Source organism: Melanostigma gelatinosum, assembly GCF_949748355.1.
Source record: "Melanostigma gelatinosum genome assembly, chromosome: 6".
Taxonomy (NCBI): Eukaryota; Metazoa; Chordata; class Actinopteri; order Perciformes; family Zoarcidae; genus Melanostigma; species Melanostigma gelatinosum.
Window position 1 is genome coordinate 19127166 of NC_136639.1, and position 21808 is coordinate 19148973.

The 21808-nt window shown below is 46.1% G+C and overlaps 1 protein-coding gene across 2 annotated transcripts in view; it reads left to right on the forward strand.

The window, feature by feature from the left end:
- smtnb (smoothelin b) overlaps positions 1-20635 on the forward strand; it is a 41581-nt gene extending 20946 nt beyond the window's left edge. Inside the window, exons 7-21 of one of the 2 annotated variants that reach the window (XM_079269503.1) lie at positions 2564-3270; positions 4431-4479; positions 5485-6087; positions 8260-8333; positions 14879-15064; positions 15287-15362; positions 15558-15590; positions 16403-16582; positions 16810-16872; positions 16984-17065; positions 17152-17322; positions 17416-17542; positions 17716-17867; positions 19332-19509; positions 20495-20635. In XM_079269503.1, coding sequence (XP_079125629.1) covers positions 2564-3270; positions 4431-4479; positions 5485-6087; positions 8260-8333; positions 14879-15064; positions 15287-15362; positions 15558-15590; positions 16403-16582; positions 16810-16872; positions 16984-17065; positions 17152-17322; positions 17416-17542; positions 17716-17867; positions 19332-19479 — 2651 coding nt within the window. In that variant the 3' untranslated portion in view covers positions 19480-19509; positions 20495-20635. The remainder of the gene's footprint in view (positions 1-2563; positions 3271-4430; positions 4480-5484; positions 6088-8259; positions 8334-14878; positions 15065-15286; positions 15363-15557; positions 15591-16402; positions 16583-16809; positions 16873-16983; positions 17066-17151; positions 17323-17415; positions 17543-17715; positions 17868-19331; positions 19510-20494) is intronic. The other variant, XM_079269504.1, reaches the window with a different exon arrangement.
- Positions 20636-21808: the final 1173 nt, after the last annotated feature.

The window sequence follows — 21808 nt, forward strand, 5'->3', positions numbered from 1 at the left end:
ACAATGAAAGTGCGTTACTGGCACATCATAAATGTTGTTACAAACCCTAAACCTATAGCTTGCCCACTATAAATGCATCAGGACAAACTATAAATTGGACAATGCCCTTCATACAGAATAGCACATTTGACATTGATCATCCTTTGCTGAAGATGAAAGTGTTTTTGAGGCCTGGCTGACCTAAATTTGGCCCTGAGGCTGACTGCTATAATAATGTCGTTCTGTGTGGCCCGGTCTGCCCTGAACTTGGCTCCCCGTGTCCCTCTCATGGTCCTGGCGTTGGTGGTGGGTTTATGGGAAGCAACGGAGGGAAGCCCAACAGCCACACCTCTGCTAAATAAAGCTGATACCACAACAGAACTATGGCTTAGTTGACTTGGCCACTGTTCTTGATTTATCCCTGCCTTACAATTTAAACCAGGGTGAAGCTAGGGTGAACAAAAAAGAGACCACCATAGAAACGCAAAGGAGGAAGGCGCCTTTTAAAGTGGACAACGATCAACAAAGACGCTGGCGTTTATGGTTGGGAAAGGACGGTGCAGCCATAGTGGGACGGTGGTTCTTGAAGAGGCGGTTGTCTTTTCAGCAGAGGGAAAGTGGCGGAAAATAAAAGATTGACTTGGAAAATAATCGGTGGGTTCTTTTTGGTCTTTGAACACAGCAGACATACCTCTACCTCTCAGACAAAAGAAAGCTTATATTCACATGCTTTACCTCAATTGCCGTGTGTCCAGTCGTACTGCATTCTAGTGCCGACTGTAACTTGGTTACAAGAAGAGGCTGTGATTAAGGAAATGAAATGTTACCAGACGCTCAGTGGAATGTGTTGCGTGCCTCAAGTTTCCTTCATTTAACTTCAAGTTTGACACTAAAGCCAGTTTTACACACAAAAGCTGTGAAGGACTGAATGTGCATTTCCATTAATACCACGCCACCAGTAATGCATGCATATCAGGTCATTGAGTATACAGAGGTTCCCAGCGTAGGGGTCAAGAGCCACCACGGTGGTCACGAGATAAACCTGAGGGGATTGACGGAATGGGAAAACAGAAGACTACACTCACAATTTCTCAAGTATTTGCGTTTTTCATCGGAAGATCAGGAGGATTTTACTTTGAGACTCTAAAAAGTGATTCAAATGAAGCAATCTGATCCGGAAACATAACGTTGATTGAACTGCTCACAGCTCAGAGACGTATGCAGCCTGTCACAAAGGGTCAAGAGCAGGCGTTGCTTCACTTAAAAGGCTCTCAAGCCAAAAATAATTACTGGCATATGACCTAAAAATATGGTCAAAGCGACTCCTTTTCCCAATGGCATTAAATGGTTTCTGCATTAGTTTTTTTTACAGCTTGGAGTATATTTATTTTCTTTAAATGTTAACATTGTGAAACGCGAATGAAACCGCTTCAACGAGACACTTTATTTTATGTAGTAACGATATATTTACGATAGAAACCTCTTCTACATGTTACGCCGAGGCAGAGGTGCGATGATGTTCACCCCAGGTCATCAGCAGGCGAGTCTGAGTCGCTCACAGCAATGACAAACACAAGCGTTCCTCAGGGCATTGCTTCAGTGTGAGGGAAGGAGAAAGAAAAGCCGTAGATTGTCCTTTGTTTGTGCTCTATTTATTGACTGGCAGCAGAGTGCTCAAGCTGCTTTTGTAGCTATTTCAGAGGTAAAAGCAGGCCTCTCATTACCCAGCAGCAGCAGCAGCGGGATTTTCCCAGAAATTACTACACAATGGTCATGACAGGCAGAAACATGGAACAATAACGTGAGAGTCTGGAGCGGTGCCTTTTGTCTTTCACTTCAGTTGAGCAGTAATTGCGTTTGGATGCATCGTTAGATATCCACGCTGCTCTCTAGTGGACCACTCAGACCACTCAAACACAGGTCGTACTGAAGTGTTGTTAAACCTTATGTGCATGGGATGTGGGATTCGAATACACTGTTGGTTTTCTCTGTTTATCACGTATGTGAACTCAGATATTCCATCGTTAGTCTCTAACACCCCATGGCGCTTCAATCACAGAGGGAGGATGTGGGCAGCGCTGTGTTGTTTGGAGTGTGGTTTCCTGAGGAGAGAAGGAACGGTACAGGAGCTTTGACAGAGGGGAGGGGAAGTACTTGTCCTCGTCTCTATTTCACCCCCACTTCCTCCTCGACTCCTTGTTCTTGCTTACCGCCTATGGTTAAGCCACATGCTCCCTCTCTTTAGTTGTAACCCCTCCTTTTCTCTTTTACGCACATCCACCGACACAATCTCAAAAATCTTACTCTGGAACTGAGGCCAGTCTGGAGGAAATGCCTACATCCCCTCATGTCTCCACGTGCCTCCTCTGCGATCCCGAGTGATATTTTCTAGCCGAGCCCCTGTGCCCGCAGAAGTATTTCATTTCCATCACTTCAATCTCAAACTTCACCACCTAAACAGTAAACACAGTAAACTGCTTCCTTTCGCTCGCATACAGTAACACCCTCTTCGCTTTGATTTACGACCGACGTGAGAGAAAGAATAGAAGTAATATGAGAATCTGTTTGTTTTTTTCTGTTGCAGGCTCCAACTCAGGCATGGTGTTGGTTCTTGATCACCTGGTGAAGGACGATGGCCCCGGACCTCTGCTGATCCAGCCTCAGAGAGAGGCTGTGACCACAGAGCCCGACCTGGCCCTGTCCCATCGTCAAAGGTCCGACTCCTGGGCTTCAGACCGCGATGTGACCTCTGTGCTTTCCAGGTCCAATCTGGATTCTGTGGCCTCAGAGAAGAGTCTGGGCTCAGCCTACAGAGCTCGGCTGGACTCTGGAGCTTCAGACAGGAGCCAGAGTCCTTTGCAGTGTGGTCACCTAGATTCTGGGGCATCAGAGCGAAGCGTCGGCTCCCTGTCGTACGTCAGACAGAGACTGGGCTCAGATGTCTCCGACTCCGGGGCTAGACCCCGTTTGGGCTCTGGGGCTTCAGACAGCGTTGGTCTTTTGCCACGGAAATGGACTGACTCAGGGACATCTGAACAGAGTGTGAGTACGTCCTCTGAGGAAAAGGGTCCAGTGGAGGAGGTGGAGGTAGCCACAAGTGGTTCAACTTGCAGCACAGATTCGGAAACTGAGAGCGGAAGACGAGGTTCATCCAGCCACCATGCTCAGTCCGACCAGGACCGCATCATTGACCAGGAGCAGCCCGATGGGGCTGTTCTATCCAGGAGAGATCCTGCAAATGGCCTGCTCAACGGCAGCGCCAAGGGACAAAACGACTTCCAGAAGCAGAAGGTAGAGTGCACAGTCCTTGAGTCATGAATGGCTGTTGTCTTTGAGTCCTAAATGAACAGAAAGGTGACAAATTAAAGGAAAACTGAATTAAAGAGAGGATAAACGTAGTAAATGCATCTCCACCATTGTTGTCAAAACACCACATGAGGGGGTACTGTATATTTTGTAAGAATGGTGTTCATCGCTTCTGTAGAGTTGCAGAGACTTGTCTATGCTAAAGGGCCTTGTAACTGTTCTCGAAGGAAGACGCTTCATTTAACTTTATTCTTTAATTTGTCCCTCATTTGTGTAGTTAGGGCCTTCAGCAACGACACCCAGTATGTATCCTAACTGCACCACTAGAGTGAGGTGTTGAGCCACAAAGACACCCACAGAACCGTCCAAGCTCTCCCTTCCTTTCTTTATATTTCATTATCCCTGACAAGCAACCCTGACACCCCATTCTTCAGCGACACCCAGGTCACATCGGCATCCATAAACACAGCACGCCGAGCTCTTTTTAGGTGCTGTTTAACTTTCGTTACTTGGCTACGCAAACAAACTGTGCACCTGAGTGTCTCTGCTTCACCTCAGCGGCGTGTCCGCCTCACCTGCTGTCAGAGAGGAATAGACGGCGTTACGGACCAGAGGTTCTGTCTCTCCTCAGCCCCTCACAGTACAGAGAGCACACAGACGCACACCGAGCTGCTGTTTCTGCACTGACTGTTGGCTGTTGAGCAACATTTCCCGTGTTGGGGGAGCTCAGGTCACCATAACGCCATCGTGTCGCTCCTCTAGATGTGTTTACTCAAGGCTGGCCCTGGACTTCTTTTATTGTTCCCGACAAAAGACGCTGACGCTCAGTCTCCTGAGAGTAATGTAAACACTCTGGGGCCCATCACGGCCCCGCTGCCAAAAAAAGAACAGAGGCCAACTGCTTCACTCCAAACACAAATGTTACATAATGAAAACACCACCGGTTGATTCTGTAGTTTTCATCACAGCCATCTATAGACTCTAGTCCCTCATGAATGTGCATCGCTGCCCTGTTAAACATGGAGCCGGTCAGTATGGCAGCTCTGTGGCTGTCAATACAGGCACAGTGCATTTGAACCCTTCAGCTCCTCTACTTCCTCCCGTGATTGTTATGTCATGCTTTTTTGTTTTTTTCCCCTTTATAGATGACAAACAGCGATCTGCCCCTCACTCATGGCAAAGCAAAGGATTTTGGTAAGAAACTACGGTCGTCCTCTTAGATCTCAGTCCAACCCGTCGTCCTGAACGGATTATTCAATAGAACATCAATCCACGTGTCAATTTTGATAATCTTTTGAGGCATTTATCAAGCAAACATTCATCCTTTCCAGCTTCTGGAATTTGAGGAGTTGCTGCATCGCTCTCTTTTGAATCATTGTTAATTGAATATGTTTGGGGTCAGTACTGTTGATCGGAATAAGACATTTTTAATATTCTTGGCTCTCACCATTTCATTTTTGTAAATTTGAAAATGACTCAACTGATTTATCGATGCTGGAAATGATAGGTTGCAATTCATATATATGCTGTTGTCACTATAGGCCCGGATTAGTTTGGTTCAGTTTATGGACATCGCATTTAAAAGTGTGTAATAACGTCTCACCAGATGGTTCATCGCTTGTAGGACAATGACAGCCATTAGTGTTACCGCACAGAGCCACTCACAGGAGAGTGCTGGGAAGAGGGCATGTTATAAGATGCATATCTTTCTTTGCTTCGTCCACTGTACTATAAACGGTGGTTTTCCTCCTCAGCAGCACGTCTTTCTTTCTTTTTTCTTTGTTAGGATGACCTCAGTTAATATCTCCTCTGATCATTAATGTTTTTTCCATTGGAGAGTCTGTGCCAAATCATGGGCTTTGCTCACATTATCTGACAGTATTAAGGATCAGAGAATGAAAAAGAATGTCCATGAGTGGAAGAAACATGTTCCGAAAAGTCCAAACAATAGAAACTGAATGGCGGTGAAACAGAGGAGGTTAAGTCAAGCAAAATAAAGGGGCAGGAACAAAACCTTGAGAGAGCAGGAAAAGAGGAATGGGATTTATAGAGTGCTTTTGAGGTGGAGTAGGAGATGATGAGAGCAAGAGACTATAAGTGTGTTAAATTCACACTGAATAGTGGCCGGGGTCTAGGCTCTGTGTCGAATTGAATGTTTTTCTGTGATTTCAACTCCCCTCCTGCATTATGTCTTTACAGCATCTGAGAAGAAAGATGTCGTGGAACATTTCAACCGCACCAACTCTGTACGTGATCGCATGCGCAAGTTTGCAGAGCCCAGCCAGAGCCCAAATGTCCCGGCTTTGAAGAAGGCCCCTCTGAGGAACGGGACAACCTCCGGCAGCAGCGGCCAGACGAATCTCTCCAGAGCCACCGAGCTGTTTACACATGCAGCAGCATCCCTCGGCACATCTGGAGACAGGCCAGCAAGGCCACGTGTGGACTCCACATCTCACACCTCTGCCGCATCCCAGAGTCAGGACATACCTCAGCCAAGAGGTGTGGCCAACAAACCTCTGTCTTCAGCTAGCCAATGGCAGAGCTCCATGGGTGGGACGAGGCATCCAGCTGAAAAAGATGTGCATGCCTCCGGTAACTCAAAGGAAGACAAGACCCCAGGGAGAGCAGCTGGACAGCAGGTCACCCAGGGAGAGGCAGACCCGGACATGAAGACCTTCCTCACAATCGAGATCAAGGATGGGCGCACCACCCCCTCCTCCACGCCCTCCTCTAGGAGCAACATCGTGCCCATCACCAACATGACCCCACGCATCACCACTAATTCTCTGGGACAGAGAGCAGGTAGGAGCACCAACCTGACAGCGCTCACAGTCTAGCTCAGTCACTGCTAAAATAACTCTCTTCACATGACGCAACATTGTTGTAAGTGTTAATTCAGGATTGGAATGACGTTGAAACACCATCTATGTTTGTTCTGCCACTTAATGCACCGTGCTTGATTATATTGACCTTGTTAAAGCTTTCTATGGAGTCCGTAGAGCATACAGATCCACAGCCCACTGTGTTTCAGGCAGCGTGCATCTTAAGTTAGCGACTGTTCGTCTTTCCTTGCTAATGTCAACACTTGCATCACAGTGGAATCCCAGTCAGTGTGGGAGGCGACCGGCACCAAGGATTCGGTCACAAGTGGGATGATGACAAGCAAAACTGCGTGGACGAGCGGGGATAGATGTTAGTGCTGAATATGAAACGCCGTGATTGTACTGAAGGGTATTTGTTAAAGAGCGGGCCAGTGTGGAGGGGGTGAGGTCAGTAGTCAACAGAAGCAAGTGTATTCAGACAAAGGAAACAATAATTGGCTTTCTCAGGCCAGGCTGAATAGAAATACTGTTGCAGTGCAGTTGAGTAAGCTTGCTCGCCTACACAGTACAGTGTTCTGTTTCTTCCATGCCGTACATGTTGTCTGTCACCCCTTTATCTAAAATTACACTTTATTCCAGTACTTTCTTTTGATGAGAGATGAGAAAATAAAACTCCAAAGTCATCAGTTAACCAGCAGTTTTAAACACAACAAGATCCTCCGTTTGAATGAGGCTGGAGACCGTTATCGCCTCCTTTTGTTTGCTATCTCTCTGCTGTCAACTTTCTAAGAAAAGGTGTTCCTGCGTTTTAGGCCTTTTTTATTCGTGAGTCAACAGTAGAACAGATGAAAAGAGAGATGGGGAAAGGACATGCAACGTATGTCCCCGGGCTGAACGCAAACCAGGGATGTTTGCAGTTCTTGGTCAGCTCCTTAACCTCTAGGCAGCTACTCGGGCGTGGGAATAACTTTACCCTGTTCTCTAAGTAGTGGTGGCTGATGGAAGAAGAAAATATATAAATATCACTGTGCAGCAGATCAAAACATGAAATAGATAAAAAGAAAATCATTAGCTGAGCTAACTCTGCTTTTTCTAAATTAGTGAATCTCCATGTCACTTCATCCTGACAAATCTACTTAACTTTTATGTAGTAAAATATGTAGCATTTTGTAGGTGTTACAGAACTACAGCAAGTGTTCAACAAGGCATACTTAGATGGATGAGTTTCTGTGTTGTCAAATATAGGTAATAAGTATATTAAGCAGCTGGACGGTCTCATTAAAACACATTGTTCTTGTACATGTACTTAGCACTCTGTACATACTCGCGGTGCAAACAGTAACAGCAGGGTTTCATGAATTGCATGAAACAAAAACGTGAATAGCTTGAATCTCTCTTTCAGGAGCAGAGCTGCTACAGCCGCTATTACTGTCTGTCCAAACAAGACGTCTTAAGTTTCAGCTCTTTGCAGCAACCGGGACATCCAACCCAAACTGTTTATTTAAGACTCAAGCTGGACTTCTGCGATTACACCTCTTACAACCAACACCCCCGACACATTCTGGCAGCCCCACTGGGCTCCTTCACGAGGGTCACACAGTTTTGTTTTTCAGCTCAATTTGCTGTAATGGTTTTGGGCTCCTTTTTTGGGAACCTGCCTGTCTTCCACTCACCAAATGCCGGCTGTGATCGTGTCTCCGGTTTCTCTCAAAAGTATCCACCTTCTTAAAGTCTTAAATGTACACTGTGCTGCGCTGGTGTGCATCAATCCTGTATTTTATGATACGGGGGGGGGGGGGGGGGTTGGGGGGGTTTGACAACGGATCACATGCATGTGCGTACTCTTGCAGGCAAATGGAGAGGGTTGTTTATATTAAAGGTGGCGTCAACTACATTTTCTGGCATGTCTCTCATTCGACATGAGACAGTTCTGTTTATGACACTTTGGCAGCTTATGTAACTGATTATTGGCTACCACCAACACAGTGGAGGACCATGCACACATCTCAACTGTATACATGCATATAGGCTCCAAGACCTTTCTCTGCCTTTGTTCCTACTCAACCTGTAGCTGTAGGCTATATGTACCTGAGTTTAGATGTTTTGTGCTTAAAATCCATGTAAATGTGTGTCTTCGCTGTGTCTGTTCCAGAGTTGACCCTTGGCCTCAGAGCTACACCATTCAAGATTTCCTCATCCAGCCTCTCCTCCGGATCCTCCATCAAGGTACAGTCCGCCTTTGCAATTTATTCTCTGGGAAAGGATCACAACATTGAGGCTCCGCAGAATGTGGAGACAGAACCTGTCAAACATACTTCAAAGCCACATTCCCGGTTCCTTTCCAATAAAAGATTAACGCTTTGTTTTCATCTACTATTTCATTCCCAGCTGACTCAATTGAATTCCACTGTGTTTTTGCTTCGTCCGTGTCACAGCAATCACCCATTAAGGCCTTAAAAGCAAGTGAGCCGGGACAATGAAAGACAGACAGTGTGAGAAAAGGAGGGAGGAGAGGGAAGAGCCGTGTTTATCAAACACGGAGTGGGTAGCCAGTCACATCTGTCCTTGTAGGGTATGTGAAGGAGAGAGAGAGAGAGAAGGAGGTGCTCCGGGGCATTCCTTGTTTTTCTCTCGGCCGGCCGTGCCCACTGAGATTTATCTGGGAAATGTTTCCTAAATCACACCTGTCTGTCTTCATGCACAATGATTGCTGTCCAGCTGCATCGAAACACGTGTTGACACAAGTTCTTCCCCGCGTCTTTTCTTCGTGGGCCAAAACCTAAAGATTCAAACTTAATAGGTTGAAAGTCACACGCTAACCAATCCCCTCCCGTCTCACAGTGACCTCTGGGGTCAGAACAGCTAAACTCCTGTTTGCCTCATTCCTTAACTCAGTCGCTACTCCATGAAAGGAAGTGTCCTCATGAATGGAGTGTGGGGGATTGAGAGGTCGAGGAGAGGAGAAGTGGTGTCCTGTTTACTCTTTAATGGCTGTGTATCCCCCCCCCACTGTGTCCAGTGCAGATGTAATCTGGTTATGGGATCAAGGAGCTGGGTAATTAGGGCTGGGAGGAGGCTCCACAAGGCTGCGGGGTGAATTTAAGGTGTTAGAATGAGACCGTCTCCATCAGTTAGACCCTTGTTGAGACCCTGAAACTCTGGGGCAGGCACAAACTAAGATACCACAGCACAGGAACAGGACAAAGATTCTGCAGGAGATGAGGTTCAACCTTGTCTGAGATGAGTGCTGTTACAACTTTACCATAACGGCATGCAGGTAACTACTTTGCATGTGCGCTAACATGTGTGTGATATTACTAAACCTGATGGGTTTTAAGTTATGCTAAAATAAATATATGCAATTGAAGAATTTGCATTGCAAAATCTTCCTTTTTTCCGGTTTATGGACCTCTCAGGAGCTTTCATTGTTTTCAACAGCAACCCACGAGCACATTATGGATTATAGACTATCACCAATCATTAGGTTAGTCTTTTATTGTTCCTTTCCTGCTGACTACATGCTAGGACCACTAAGCAGTGATTTACATATATGGCTCTTCAAACAACATCATCATCATGAGCCACGAGGATATGACAATAAGTAAGTTTTTTCCGCTCTTGTCGTCACTCGGTTGATTTTTCACCTGCTTTGGGCGGATCTGCTCTCCCATACAGACACTGAGCCTGAGCGACTTGGCTAATGAGATTGTAAAAACATCAGCCGACACTGTTGGTTAGCGTCAACCAGGGGGAAGGCGGCTTGGTTACCCCAGACTGATCCGGAGACTACCTGTTCTCTGACTTTCCCTGGTTTAGTTGAAGTTGAAGGTGGTGCGAGGGGTCAGGGGAGAATTCATATTGAAGTACCCTTTTTCAAATTAGTGTATATGTTCATTAGAAGAAGAAGAGTGTGCAGACATCAGTTTTATAAGTTCTTCCTGTTTGTTGTTTATTGACCACAGTGGTTCCTGTCTGGGACTCTGATCTGTTTGGGTGGTCTGGGCTTCTCCTCTGTGGTCTAACTTCAGCACTCACAACCTTTCCTGTTCCTTTAGTGGTATTTTCTTTTTTTATACATCCAATTAAACATGTAGTTGTCTATACATTTCAATCCATTTGAGAGTTAATAGAGAGAAACGTTTTAGGTAAAATAAGCAATGGAAATACAAATGTGAGCAAAAGAGACAGAGCTGCTCCTTGTGATTCATTACGAAAGCATAAAGTTAATGGAAAAGTCAAGATGCTCGTAGTGTTGCAGTGAAGTGATGAGAGTCCATTACAGACAGGTGGAGGCCTGCAGCTGATTATTGATGTGTCCTGCTCCGAGTTCACGCAGCTGTTGCCGCTCATCTCGGCTGTGCGTCCGTTCCGACGGTGCTCGGCCTTGAAAACAAATATAAATAATGCCTCAGCTTTATTCCCAGGGTGATGACAGGCCAGTCTCACCGGTCAGGTGCTGCTGCGGGGAACATGGACACACAGGTCCACGGTCAATGAAAGATTGTCTCACTGTCACACAGAGGGAGAAGGACGCCATTGTTAACATACTGCTGATCCATGACGCATGCTGGCTACACAACCAGCTCACATGTGTCACAGATGTAAGCCGGCTCTGCAGACCTCTGTGAAAACTGGGGAGAAAAAGAAGTGAGGGAATTACATGTCTGGATGACGTTTTATTGCCCGCTTCAATTTAAATTAGTTTCCCTCATTGCCATGTTGGTTCTGACTGAAATCTCTGCATTGCTTTGTTTTTGAGCTCTGTTGGAAGCAAACGCAGGGTTCACAACAGCCAGAGAAGCAGTCACGTCCTACTGCAAACACAGACCTATATACATGCAGAACAGTGTAGTCTCTACTCCACTTTGCTTTGGGTAGGTGCTTTGATGCATGGTAAGACCAGAGCCATGTCCTTCTTGGGTTTTGACCCATTTTCCCTGCTGCCAGTCACATTTCTCGCGACTCTCCCTCGAGGCCAGATTATTCCTGGGAACTGTTTTGTTTACCTGTAAATCCCAGGAGAGACCGCTGTTGCCATTTGACTTATTGTTCTCAGTTGCAGTTTTTTGTAATGCTTGTGATGTAATGGCACGTCCTCAAAAATGACAGGTTTATTACATGTTGCATCAGACTTCCTGCAGCGATACAGTATGTACCAATGGATTTCTCCGCATGGTCTGCAGTATGCCTATAAATCGTCTGTAGGCATTTAAAAGATGTGCTTTAGCATCTTACACGATGAACAACGTACACACACAGACTTCTTTCAGCGCTCTTGGAAAGCTCTTAATTTATCACAAAAGCACTTGAAGCATCCACGTGAGCAGCAGCTGGGCCCCTGCTGCTTTGGCAGTAAGACTAACTCGGAATCTTGTCAGCGCTATAATGTCCTTCCCAACATCCTTGCCCAGAGGCGCGGAGAACTGGCCCCCAGCTCACCCTCACTGGTCAGCCAGTCTGCTGTGTCATGACTCTAAACTAAACTTTGTCCTTCATGGACTGATCTTCCCCCTGGAGGTCTGCTTTAGATCACAGTCATGCAACACAATTTACCTGATTAGTCGCGACTAATCAAACCAGGCCAGGCCTAGAACCTCACCTCGCCTGTCAATCGAGGTGTGAAGGACAACGGCTTTAAATAACAGCAAAGTTGAAAGAGGGAGGGGTGAGTTTTCTGAATTGTTGCCACTATCGTTCCCCCTCTAGCCTCCACCAGTGCCCCAGGACTCACTGGCTCAGTGGAATAACGGCAGGGCAGGAGATAAATAGACATGTGTGGCACCTGAAATGAAGGGGTGGGGCTTCTGCTGCCTGGGAAACGGGATTCCTTTCATGCTCATTCGCTGTCAGGGTGTTGGCCGGTAAAGGGGGGAGATTTGCTCAGGCTATAAAGAACGTGCATTGTTGTGAAAGGTCTCTGTAGACAGACGGATAGATCGGACACTTTCTACCCTCACATCTGTGGCCACAACCTTTTGAAGTCTCTGATTTTACACCCCAACATCAGTTTTTGGGACACAAGAAGATTCAAACTAACACACTGTGACATTAAGTGCAGCTGGTCTGGCCATGCCTGGAGTGAACGTGGACTTCCCCCCAGCCTCACAGGCTCCGGAAGCTTTGGGCAGTCCAGATAGCGTTTGTGCCGAGTCTGGCCTGGAGGAGGTGATAGGGGATCTGCTTGCTCAGGAGGATGCTGTGGGGGAGGTCCATTGCGACCTGCAGGCCTTTGGGAAGCGAGTGGATGCCCGTCTGGAGGAGGCCGGAGCTCAGGTGGCTCCTCTGGCCGAGGCTGTTGCCAGGCTGCAGGAGGAGAACCTGAGGCTGAGGATTCAGCAAGAAAGGCTGATGAGGCAAGTGGAGGCCCTGTGCCAGGTCATGGGGCTACCTGATGCCTTGCTGCATGTACTGCCCGGCAAAGAAAGCTCACCTACAACTTCATGCGAAAACAAAACACCATCTAGTGATTTTCCAACATCATGCGGTGATCCTCCAGCCAGCACTTCATCCTCCAGTCCCCAAGATTCTCCATCCAGTGCACCCCAGGAATCTCCAGCTAATACTCTTCTGGATACTCCATCAAGCGTGCCACAGGAACCTCTGTCATGCCCCCCGGACTCAGACTCTGTATCTACCGAGACGAGCACACCTCAGAATTCGGAGCCTTCACCTGTCCCCCACCCCCCGACCTTTGCAACCCGCCGCTCCCTCTCTGCCCCCTCTGTGATGGCAAACATTTCTTGCGACAACAGCACGGTACTGCTCTCTGTAAATGGTTCTGATCATGCCCCCTTTTTTTAATTCAGATAAGCTGCGTGAAGAATGAGAATATCTTTTGTTCCAATGTTGACGGTACATGTGGATCATCAGGCCACGAGTACTTTTAGGTGCCATGCCTGCTCACGTACTTGTTGACCTGCTGTTCCATCTCTTAGCTCTCCATTGGTTTTAATCGTACGTTAGGTCCTCGCTTCCTTTTGCAAAGAATCTTCACCATATCAGCTGTCAGTCAGTTGTGACAGATTGTTTATCAGGACTTTACTGTCATGGACTTATTCCAATCCTCCAACACCATTTGACTCTAATCCTGGCTAGCACTCATAAGCAAGCACTTTGTGATGGAGGAAAAAATGACCACGTTTCAACAGTAACAGTGGACCTGCCCTGTAGTTTGCCTGGATAACCCTCGTTTTTAGCCTTCTTTGCGTAACGTACTCTCATGAAAATCCCTTAACAATGCCTGTGTGTGTTTGCGTGCACTGGTGACATTTTGAGGGATATTGAGTATTTGCGGCATTGTCTTCTGTTATACAACCGACCAGTGTTCGTATTCCTGTCTAATCCTGCAAAGACAGATGGACCTGCCAGTCAACCAGTGAAGGTGATGGACTCCTAAATGTTACTCTGGATGATTGTGATAGTGAGGGGTGAACTTATCTGTTTTTCTTGTGCATTTGTGCGATATCCACTCGTTCAGCTTTTCATAATTCAGCTGGCTCAGACTGTATTGCAGGTCTTAGTGATGTTTTTTTTACAGAAAGATTTTAGCCGTTCTCCCATTAGAGAAAACAAAAGAAAAAGAGCATTTATATGCCACAGTGATCAGATGTTGAAAAGTATCCTGTAACTGAATTTAACTAGCACAAAGGTTATCGGGGATTTTCTCACCCCACTCACATTCCCTCATTGCCTGAATCAGAGCCCTTGTTTGGGATGTGTTGTGTCCCAAAACATTCCTCGTCGGTCAAGTGCCTCTCAGTCCAGTCTGTCCCATGTCCAGAAAAGTCTAAACCAGTGTCCACCGGTGGTCACACAGCGCTGTGGCTGCACTGGGCCTTGTCCCTCCCTGGTGAGAGCTGGTCCTGCTGGGGCCCGCAGGGAGGAGGGCCGGGCGGCCGTGGATAGGGACGGGGCCAGCTGTCTGAGCTATATCTGGACCTGGACTCGGTTACAACAAAAGCATTGAAGCCACAGCTAAAGCTCATAGTCTGACACAGGCATTCAGCACCACATGGGAGTAAAATAGTTTTTTTTCTGTAGGATTTATGGTCACTTCAAATATTCTGGTAGATACTCGGTTTTCTGGTTTACGTCAACAACCTATCATGTTATGATTGTTCTCTTGGTGCTCTACTTCCTCTCCAGCGTGCTCCCTCACTCCTTCTGTGGTGTACATACCATTTCTTCAGAGTTTATATCAGCTAATGCATTGTTCAATCCTCGAGCCATAATGGTGTGCTGTACCTATCGCATAAACTCCTGCTTCACAGCAGTTCAGTATCATTTGGACACTCGGTGCGTCAGTCACACTCCATGAACCACGTTAACAGTAACTTGGCAGGGTTGCGCTCGCTCTCGTGTGCTTACTGTCGCCCTCTCTGGTATGGCTGGAAGGCAGAGGGGATGGAAGAAATGATGCGATGTGGTGAGCTGGCAGTCTAGTTACAAAAAGAGGTTATCAGAGGGAGCCTTCTTTACACTCTCAGGCCTATTATGGCTGCAGTGTGTTTAACCAAAATCCTCTTGGGCTTATTACATCCTGAATGATAGCAAGCTTCAGTTGAATGTTTTTTACATAAAGTGTACAACATCAAAGCCTGACCTCCAGGCTCTCAGATGGCAAAACACACATCTAGCGATGTGTTTTTCTTCTTTTTTTAAAAATGAATATAGACAATGAATGTAATGAATGTAACCGTGCATCATTTTGCATGTCTGTATGGATGTGCTGTTGCTCACCTGTGTATGTTTGCGTCATGCATCATGTGCAGGTGGAGACGGAGCCCGTCGTGGCCTCTGAGCCGGTGTTTTCAGCCGGACCGTCCACGCAGGTGGGGTGTCACATCCCGATTATCCCCAACGGCTCCAGCACTCAGGCCAAACCCGACGAGCGCTCCGGAAAACTGACTGCAGAACAGCTGGCTGCTATCGAGGACGAAGAGCTCCTTGACAAAATGGTACTTAACACCCAAGTTATAATTCTGGATGATTTAGAGTTGAAAGCACCACTTTGCAACGAATACGGCGGCGAAAGTTTGTGTATAAATCGCGCGAGGGTAAATTTGGAAAAGTTACAGCCCGGTGTTGTGTGTATGTATAAATAGAGCCATGCCACTTTGGCTTTTTGTGAGGAATGACTTCATTGTTTCCGTTTGTGTTTTTTTTTTTTTCTTCCACAGCTCGATGAGTCAAAAGACTTTGAGGAGAGGAAGATGATCCGCGCAGCCATGAGAGACCTTCGTAAGAGAAAGAGAGGTAACGGAACAAAGCAACACAATCTCTTATCTGTTACTTCAACCGCATCAACCTTTTTGCTCCAATTATTTTGTCGTGACCGCAGCTTTCTTTCAAATCATCAAAGGTTGACACACTGCCTCATTATACACAAGCCTGGTGATTTTTTTTATTTACCTACAATCTCTGTATGATTTCTATCTATTCTGAACTCAGAGGCGATGCTGGGCTGTACTCAAGAGGAACTAGGTAGGGCAGGTTGGTGTGCAGTGTGCAGTGACAATTGATCTTGCCTGCTTTTGTCTCTTTGCGTGCACCACCCTGTCGTTGTCAGACAAACGGTTGATCTCTCCGATGTCTGTGTTGGATGATGATTGTCGAATATGTCGACAGTTTTGTTAACCTGCATGAATCCTGGTTTCACGCTCACCTCAGTGTGCTGCAATGTTGTTCCTGGAACATCTACCACATTTAGAGCATTCTCTGGTTTGCAGTGAGCACTCACCAAATGGTTTTCACCGCTCGTCTTGTTACATTGAGCTGACAGTTAACCATTTCTTCATCAGTGGCACTGAGCATACAAAAGGCACAAAAAAATATCTAAATACTTAAAACTAGATGGAGAGTTTAAGAATATATGTATAATACACTGCATTGTATGTTTAAAAACAATCTCAGGTAAAAGCTGAAGGACGCACTGCAGGTGGTAAGGTACCAATATTCTGGACATTGCTGACCGTGGCACAGCCGGCCAAAGGGGACGATCAGATTGTGTTTGCTCTCTTTGTTCTGTGATGTTTGTGCAGTACATATTCCCTGACAGCTTTGGTTTGGCTACCGGCTCCCACCTGTGGGTGTTTGTGTGTTCAGAGGAATTTGACGGTACTGTGGAAAGATCGCCACAAATTTGGAAGCCCTGTTTTTAATCCATCTTGGTGGCAGTCAGATGAGGTGCTGTCAGTTTGTTTAGGACCTTTTGTCGTCGTCCTCCTTTTTTTTTTCCACTGACATCATCTCTCCACCTCTCCATCCCCTCTCTCCTGTCCTCTCCGCCAACCCAGACCAGAGAGAAAAGGAGCGCGAGACCCGTCTGCAGGAGCTCCGGCAGCAGAGAGAAGAGCGAGCGCAGAAAGGCCGCGCTGGGGTCGGAGCAGGAGAGGTGGTGATGCGGAAGGTGGAGAAGTCAGCGGATGGCTCCAGCCTCAGCCAAGTCACCAAGACGGACCGCTTCGCTTCGTCAGGTAGCTTTTTCTGTTCTTATTTCTTCCTGTGCATTTCTGAACCTTACTTGAACCTGTTTTTAACCACTCAAGTCAACAAAGAAGTGATTCTTATTTTCCATTGCAAGGCAAAAAAGGCATCTAGGGAAGTAAACAACAAAAACGGATGAAAAACTAGTTGTAAGTAAACTGACTGTCATGATATGTCCAATATGTTTGTAATTCAAAGTGTGTGTTTGTGGTTTTAGATGACGGGAGCAAATCAACACGCAGCACTGTCGTCGAGGCCAGTTATGTGCAGAAAACAGACAGTGAGTCATTCCTTTATTTTGCTCTCTGGATCTCTTACAATGCTGTGGACTTACTACAGTCATATCACCGATGTCATTCTTACGTCTGTGTGTTTGTTTTTTGAATCTCAGGAGGGACAGTCCAGTCAAAATCGTACAGCTACAGCTCTTCCACATCATCGTCCTCCTCCAACACAAGCAAAAAAGTGGGCAGGTAGGTCACGAAACCCGAGTGCCGTAAACACGCTGCTTTTAAAATCCCTGCACGTTCACAGATTAACTTCGCTGTCCCCGCCTCAGTGTGTTTGATCGCGAGGATGACACATCGTCTCGCAGCGGCGGGTTGGCCGCAGTGGAGCGAAGGCAGGCGGAGAAGCGCAAGGAGCTGATGAGGGCTCAGACTCTGCCGAAGACCTCTGCCATGCAGGCCCACAAAGCCATGATAGAGAAGCTGGAGAAGGAGGGAGGCGGGTAAGGATAAGCGGAGAGGTGTTACTACCAAAGAAAGAAAAAGGAGCAGGTCAAAGCGTGTAAATATGAACACAAACCTGACTTTTCCTTTAGACCTGGGAATCAGGCGGTCGCCAAGGTAAACAAGGTCCAGCGTTCCACCAGCTTTGGTGTACCCAACGCAAACTCCATCAAGCAGATGCTGCTCGACTGGTGCCGTGCCAAGACCCGCTCGTACGAGGTGAGCCAAGCAGCCACGGCAACCCATCGTGTGTTTAGTGCTCATCTTTAGTGTCTAAACCTGATGATTAAAACAAGATGGTCTGAGATGATATTTTCCTGCTTTGGGAATGTTTCCATCACGTATATATATATCAATGCCTCCATGTCTATTCTGTTTGTCTTCTACCTCAGCATGTGGATATTCAGAATTTCTCATCCAGCTGGAGTAACGGCATGGCATTTTGTGCCCTGGTGCACAATTTTTTCCCCGAATCCTTCGACTACGACTCCATGAGCCCCAGCAACCGCAGGCAAAACTTTGAGGTGGCCTTCAGCACTGCAGAGTGAGTACACACAGAAAACCCTGTTTGTCCCAGTAACAATGCCACTAACCACGTCAGTGCTGTTGTTGTTGCTACATTTTGACTGCAAGTGAGAGTGTCAACTGACTTTGTTGGAGCAACCACATCAGCTGCAGTGAACCTTCATTTTTGTTAAGCTTGTTGGAGAAAATGCAAAGAATATTCGGAGAAACCAGCAGAAGAAGCTACTTCAGCTTAGAGATATAGACATAAAATCAAACAATCAAAGCAACTTTTCCCAAACCAACACACATCCCTTTCTTTGCATCATACAGATTTTTCACATCCTTCTCTCGTTTTTCTGTAAAAAAAAATCCACCTGTAATTTTTATTCAGTATTACTCTTTGCCAACATCAGCTTGAGCCTGAAGTGCTGAAGGACCGAAAAACCCGTGGCAGCTCCTCGACTGATGTCCCAGCGCTAACATTCCCTGTGTCTCCCAGGTGTATCGAACCACCTCAAGGCTTCTACCTTAATTACCCCACCTCTAAACCTCCACTCTCCATCTGTCCTCTACTATGAGTAACTGCTGTGACACCCTCCATCTGCTCTAAACCAGAGACCCATGAGCAAACCCTCCACAAACAGACACCAGGTTAAGAAAAAAACAAACGGACGAGCTCTCCCCTCTTTACTCCTAATCTCTCTCCTCTCCCTCTCTCTTTCTCATCCCCATCACACCACTCTCACTTGTGATGCCCCCCCACCCACATGTACATGCGTGTGTGTGTGCTCACATGCTCCCAGCAGGATCGTGTCCATGCTGATGTTGATATTATTCATGCTCTCAACACTGGACTGTCACCCAACCACAGCCCCCCGTCTTTTCACCTTTGTGTTGCACTCTCACTTCCCCGGGCACTTCCAGCAGTTTGCTGTTATCTGGAATCCCAACACACACACTGTCACACACACTTTATCCTGTGCACCGGTATGTTTTTAGATTCACCATATGGTTGTCTTTTGTGTTTCTGTTGTTGTTTTTTGCAGAATCCTTGTTGTTTTTTTCATCGTGTCTTATGTTTCTGACAGAACTCAGTCGTATTGAAATGGTCAAAAGTTTCACAGAAAAAAACAACAACAAACAAAAAGGTTAAATGAGCATCAGCTAACGCTCATTTGACGTTTTGTTTTGTCTTATGTGTGTGTGTGTGTGTGTGTGTTTGCCACATACTGTACGTGTCATGATGTTCATGAAGCATGTCAACTCATGGATATATTTGTGTACACAGAGAATGTAATGTTATTGTTTCTTTTTGTGTCATTTCTCTCTCCCTCTGTCTTTTCACCCTGAATCTTTTTTGTTTGGCTGCTCACGACTTCATCTGTTTTTCTTCCCTCCTCCTTCCTCTCTTTCCCACACTTTGTCCTCCGTCTCTGTCCTGTTCTATCTCTCTCTTTCTTATCTGTATTCCCCCCTCCCCCCCCGCTGGGTGCGGGCACAGGAAACTAGTGGACTGTCCCCAGCTGTTGGATGTGGACGACATGGTGAAGATGCGCGAGCCGGATTGGAAGTGTGTGTATACGTACCTACAGGAGTTCTACAGGGGTCTGGTGACGAAGGGCCTGGTTAAAACCAAAAACTCCTCCTAGAGTCGCACCCCACCTAAAACTGAACCCATGGTGAGAGAGGGGGCAAACCTGCGAAGGAACCTCACTTTGGTTCTGAGCGATGGGCTGGAGGGTGTGTGTGTGTGTGTGTGTGTGAGTGTAAGAATAACTGGATGTTGTAAGCAGCTGTTAGGATTTAAATCAAACATGATGGTTCAGAAAACTCCTTTATTGGCCACTTTGGATATTTGATCCTTCATGTTAATCTGAAGCTACCGAGGTCCAAAGTACCAAACATGGTGTGCGTGTGTGTTTCAGTGTGTGCATTTCTGCATAGTCAGGCTATGGCCCAGGCAGAGAGCCAGGACCATCTGCAGCTCCACACTTTAAAAGGAACTCCTGTATCACAATGTTTCAAACAGACTACTTCAGAAACAAAGCAGAGAACGGAAAGGCCGGGTTGCCCACTGACGTTTTATCAAGTGTGAATCTACTGTTGTTTGTGCTTGTAAAGCCTTTTAAAGATACTGTAATATAGTACAGGATGATCCCATGTCTACAGTTCCTTAAATAACGCAACCAAATTCATGTTGTTGACATTTGTTTTCTCATCCGAGAGATTTCCCCCTCGTGCTGTTCCCGTTACTCCACACTTTGTTTGTGTCCAACGTCTCAGAGGGTTCACAGTACGTGTAGATATGATGCCACCCTGTGGTCGCTCCCTGCATCGCTCACATGTGAGCTCTTTGTTCCGAGAACTGTTTATTGAAACACCCTGCACTACTGGAGTTTATATATAGAGAGCTTATAAAGGGATTGCTACAGTGCGTGAGAGAAAACAGAGACAAAAAAGGATAAAAAAAATTAAAAAAGACAAGGAAGGACCTGTGTGTGTGTGTGTGTGTTTGTTATTGATCGTGACGAAAGCACCTGATTGATGATTAAATATGAATAATCATGAACATCAGAAGAGAATATCCTCCATCTCTGGTCCTCGACCGTCCTGTCTGTTCATCCTCTTTCTCACACGTACCATCTCTTGTATACTGTTCCTCAGGACCTACGCCAACTGCATGCCTTTACTGGAAGTGGAGGACATGATGATCATGGGTAATAAACCCGACTCCAAATGCGTCTTCACCTACGTGCAGTCTCTGGTCAACCACCTGCGCAGATATGAGATGTCCATGGGTCGGCCCTGTGACCTTCTGACCTGTGCTCAGTGAGTGTGATGCCTAGATGTGGCATCACCCGGCCCCCCCCCCCCACCCCCCCCCCAGCTCCATCTTTACCTGATGACCGCCTCCACTCTGACAGGCTGCGTCACAGAGTTGCGCATCTCTGATGGACAAGATGGGGATTGTGTGTGTGTGTGTGTGTGTGTCATTTTGCTTCTGATCTTTGTTGACAGTGGTGATGTGTATTCATTATGTCATTAACACAAAGTCCACCTCTCTCCAGCACGAGAGCACCAAAGTTTTTATAAGACTACCTATTTCAAATTTGACATTGTTTTTGTATTTAGCTTTGTACAAGGTAATATTTAACATGCAGTAGTCATGTCACTACGCTAGTTTACTAAAAAAAACACTGCAAGAGAGAAAAGAGAAATATTTTTATAGTATTTCCCCTTTGAACTTATTTATACCTGCATTTTCCCTGCTACACTTTTGTACTTTGCTGTTGGTAATTCCACAGAAGAGGAAACGTACACCCAACCAAATGGTGCAGTATTTGGTTTTCATTTCGGTACTTTTGAACTTTTACCAAATTTTGGCTGCTTGAAGTATTTGAATTAAGTTATTACTATTCTCATGTTGATGTAAAGAATTTTCATATCACTATTTAATACATGATCATAGAGATGTTCTTTCTTCATTGTTCAATTGTTTTGAATAAGCTCACCTTTCTGAACTCTACAGCGCTACTAAGAACACGTTTAAATCTGATTTTGAACGTTGTAGCCCTCCTGTGTCTCTGTGTCGTCACACTATTCCAACAGGGAAAATGACTGCAGTCAAACACATTCTTCATTCAGGCAGAAAGAAAACAAGAGTGGGTTGTAGCCTGACATCATACAGCTGACTTATCATTACTTGATGCGTCTTAGTGCTTGACTGACGGCATATGTGCAAAAGAAAAGTGTCATCCAGCAGCACCGCTGACATGCCCTGCCCAACACACTAACACGCAGCTCTTCTAGAGGGCTCTTCATTTATGCCAGTAGATTATTTTTGAAATATCATATTTTTTATTTTGTTGGTGTGTACCTTTTTGCTTTTGAAGGTTTTGTTTAAAGTGTGTCAATAAGCTCAAGATATCACCTTGTTTTGTGAAACTAATTATGGTCACTTTTTGGACGAGTTAAAGG